The 4240-nt window shown below is 34.6% G+C and overlaps 1 protein-coding gene across 3 annotated transcripts in view; it reads right to left on the reverse strand.

The window, feature by feature from the left end:
* LOC107716897 (myotubularin-related protein 14-like) overlaps positions 1 to 2309 on the reverse strand; it is a 21401-nt gene extending 19092 nt beyond the window's left edge. For 2 of the 3 annotated variants that reach the window (XM_016523513.1, XM_016523511.1), the window contains exon 1: positions 1585 to 2309. In XM_016523513.1, the coding sequence (XP_016378999.1) occupies positions 1585 to 1671 (87 nt within the window). In that variant the 5' untranslated portion in view covers positions 1672 to 2309. The remainder of the gene's footprint in view (positions 1 to 1584) is intronic. The other variant, XM_016523512.1, reaches the window with a different exon arrangement.
* Positions 2310 to 4240: the final 1931 nt, after the last annotated feature.

The following is a 4240-nucleotide window of genomic DNA, read 5'->3' on the forward strand; positions in this document are numbered from 1 at the left end:
TTATAATTTAAAGAAGAAACCAATCCGATGTATATTTGACATTTGAGGCTTAATACTATAGAAAAACAATAAAGGGTAGTTAGAGTGTTTTCATCTAAAAATATGGCATGCGGTTGCTTCAAACAATGGTATAAATATCATTCAATGTAAATTGTGATAATCGTAATTAATAATCGCAATTACAATTTCAAAGGAATAATCAACAATTATGATTTTTGCCATAATCATGCAGCCCTATATACATTCTATTATATTACATTCTGCAAGTGCATTCTGCATCCCCAATGCATGGTCTTTTAGTTACTACGGCCAATCACAATTGTGGACCAATCACAATTACTGTGGTCTATATAGACAGGACATCGTTTTGAAGAGGTGCACTTTAGGTTACAGAGAAGTATAAATCAGTCTTTATGGTCGTGGGTTAGTTTTAACTACAGTGATGATGCATCAGAACACAAGCATCACTCCTCAATTAAATTAGCATAAAAGTTTAATAAAAAAAATAAATTAAAAAAAGTATAATAAAAAAGAAAACAAATAACATGTATTAATTTTTTTTCTCTGCTTAATCTGTGACTTTGGAAAGAAAAGACTCATGACTCATGAAATCAATTTCCCTTTGGAAGTTCCTTAAAGTCATATGAGCTGCTTCCAGTTGCTGTTAAGAACAATTATTTAATTATGAAAACCTTATTATGTAACAATATGAAGTAATTACATTAAATGTTATTAATTTTTACTTATATCACATGACATTTTCAAAGTCATTAATTAATTCATTTATTATTATTATTTTATTTATTTACTTATTATTCATTTTCAAAATCACATTAAACCAACAGGAATACAAAGTGCATTCTGCATCCCCAATGCATGGTCTTTTAGTTACTACGGCCAATCACAATTGTGGACCAATCACAATTACTGTGGTCTATATAGACAGGACATCGTTTTGAAGAGGTGCACTTTAGGTTACAGAGAAGTATAAATCAGTCTTTATGGTCGTGGGTTAGTTTTAACTACAGTGATGATGCATCAGAACACAAGCATCACTCCTCAATTAAATTAGCATAAAAGTTTAATAAAAAAAATAAATTAAAAAAAGTATAATAAAAAAGAAAACAAATAACATGTATTAATTTTTTTTCTCTGCTTAATCTGTGACTTTGGAAAGAAAAGACTCATGACTCATGAAATCAATTTCCCTTTGGAAGTTCCTTAAAGTCATATGAGCTGCTTCCAGTTGCTGTTAAGAACAATTATTTAATTATGAAAACCTTATTATGTAACAATATGAAGTAATTACATTAAATGTTATTAATTTTTACTTATATCACATGACATTTTCAAAGTCATTAATTAATTCATTTATTATTATTATTTTATTTATTTACTTATTATTCATTTTCAAAATCACATTAAACCAACAGGAATACAAAGACTACGTTGATATGAATTTGGCACGTGTTTTAAACTACACTTTGTTTTTACTTTATCACCTTTTGTATGTCATCGACCTATTTAACACCTGCTTTGAATTATGGGAAGGGACTGACTGATGTTTGATGTTTTCAGTCTTACCGACGGGGTGACCTCCTTCGCTCTGTACTGACTCTTAGAGAACACATAGATCAGATCGGTTATCTCCTCGCTCCGGCTAGCCATCATCGAGCCGTCACCCGCCTTCTGCTCGATCCGAACCCGCCCTTCACTAAATAGCGCAGCTCCCTGGGGCCGAGAGGATCCTCCAGGCCATCCCTTCAGGGCAATCTTCTTCCTCACCGCCCGCTTTAAGGCGCCGGGGCCGGAGCGGGTGGCGCGTCCCGAGTTCAGGGTCCTGGCGGGATGATTCCCCTCCACAGTCCTGGTGATCAAAATAGCCCGTTACCGACTGCACTAGACGTCACGAGAAAGACTTCAAGACTTCTCGCCGCTATTATTTCTCCAATCAGCAAAAAGAAAGAGTTCTGTAATTCATTTATAATGAAAGCCCCGTTTCGGTGTGTCTTTTCTTTCCCAGCACTCACGTCAAAACACCGCATCCCACAAAATCTCAACACCCGGTCACCAATCACAGGAAATCCGCACGACTTTTTATCCTTGAGTCTTCACACGCTTTTTATCCTTGAGTTTTATAATCGACTTGATTTCGATCTGGAGACAAAACATTCAGTGTTGTTTACAACGCCAAAACGGTCGGCTATGTGTAAAGGGATACAATAGAGCAGTTTGTAATGTTGCAATGAAATCTATCCGTGTTGGATATAGCTAAGGAACTTTAACCAGGGCCAGTAGTAAACAGGAAACTGAAGTGATCATGTGATCAATACTTCCTGAAAGGTGACGTCAAGTTGCGTTGTCTGCCATTTCAGCTGAGAGCGTATTGGTCTTGCATTTGCCCAAAGGTTTAAATTAGTATTAAATTCAGCAATTGATTAAAATAAATCTGGGTTCATTAGAAACAGGCATATATTTCGTGATGGGCAAATGAAGCCTCGTGAAGCACTGAGGCTTTCCTCTTGACTGTTTCGGGAAAAGATTCAAAGCTTCGAGTGTGTTGAAAACAGCGCCATCTGGTGGTTCATAAAAATATAGCATCCAAAAGCCTGTGAAATACGTAGGACGAAGCAGAGCCGTAGATTCTTTCTATGGCTCTGGGACGAAGCATCCACCACACATTCCATAGATCGATTCAAGTTACGTGCACAAATAAAAGCCTAACAAGTGTGTGTGTGTTTGTTGAATTTCTGTCTCTGATCAATTATTTTACCCATTAAACTGTGCATTTTAATACCAGTACGAATATCATATGACCCAGCGGGCACCTTGATGTCAATTTGACGTCAAATTTTAGTCAAGATTTGATCAAGCTTCTGTATTGCAACATTTTAAGTTCAGCTTGGAAGGCAATTTCTTCCGGTGGTTACTTGGGTAAAAATAGGAAGTTATCCCACACTGAAATTGGTTTAATATATATGTAGGCGGCAGGCCAATATGTTTGACGTTCAGTTTACGTCAAATCAACATCAAGTTTTAAACGTCCAATTGATGTCATATTGACATCACATTGACATCAATGTTTAGTATGTTTAATTAGGATTTATGTAAATTTATGGTGCAATATGAATTTGTCGTTAGATTGATTAAGTTTAAATATAATTATTTTCTTAATTGAAGACTCGAAACGCATTTGGCACATCTTTTGAACCGTGATGTGCAGCCGTTGAATTTCTGCACGCGGAGCTGCTGACTTGAAAACTTAAAAACAAAACAAAAAATTGTTTTGTACATTGCTCATGCTGAAATAGAAAGGTAAACAGTGGAGTGATTATTACATTTATTAAATCTACCAAAAATACCGATTTGCTGATAATACATTCACTGTAAAAATAAATAAAAAATTACTGATTTTTTTCACTTTTTTTGTTTACATAAAAATATTGTTAAAACAATTGAAAATGTATAAAAACTTAAGAAATATGAATTTTTATTGAATATATGATCTTTTATAGTCATTTTATATTTTTTTTAATAGACTTTTTAAAGGACCCAAAAAAACAGTGCAACCAAGTTAATGGTGGTATCTGGTCCATATGAGTTACATTTTTCGGATTATTACTTTTAATATCGTATCATAATATCATATAATCATACATTCTTTTTTTAAATAAACGGCATTTATGATAACTATGAAGATCTTAAATATTGGAACTAGAGGAAATCCCGCGCGGCGGAAGGATACCCTCTCCTCAAGCACACACAGTGGAGCAGCAGTGCGGCGGGACTCGACTGTCAGCAACCGTTCATGGATGTGAATAAAACAATAAGCAGTTTTTTTTTAACAATTGCTTCTGTTATTTGGAACTTTGTTTTGACCGTCGTTGTTTAGAGTCGTTATTAAGCTTAATCTTTTTTGTGTGTGTTTTTAAACTTGGACGCGGACCGTTAATTTCCTCACCAGACGATTATAGCGCCGATTTGTAATCATAGGCATCGTGAAGTCTGAACTTTTCGTCTAAAAAGCTTAAAATGTTGTTTAAATCAGCGAAAATTTAAGACTAACGTTACTCTGAGTCCAGATTAATTGGGAGGCCCACGAACAAAAATTTCGGTTAGAGTCAACTAATTTAACAGATAATTTTGTGCGGTGTGTCGTGTGCTATTCACATAGACTGTGTCCTATTTTTATTTACCTTTATTTTCACTTTTTTTGTTTACATAAAAATATTGTTAAAAC

This window comes from Sinocyclocheilus rhinocerous, unplaced genomic scaffold, assembly GCF_001515625.1.
Source record: "Sinocyclocheilus rhinocerous isolate Xijiao unplaced genomic scaffold, SAMN03320098_v1.1 scaffold59, whole genome shotgun sequence".
NCBI classification, from domain to species: Eukaryota; Metazoa; Chordata; class Actinopteri; order Cypriniformes; family Cyprinidae; genus Sinocyclocheilus; species Sinocyclocheilus rhinocerous.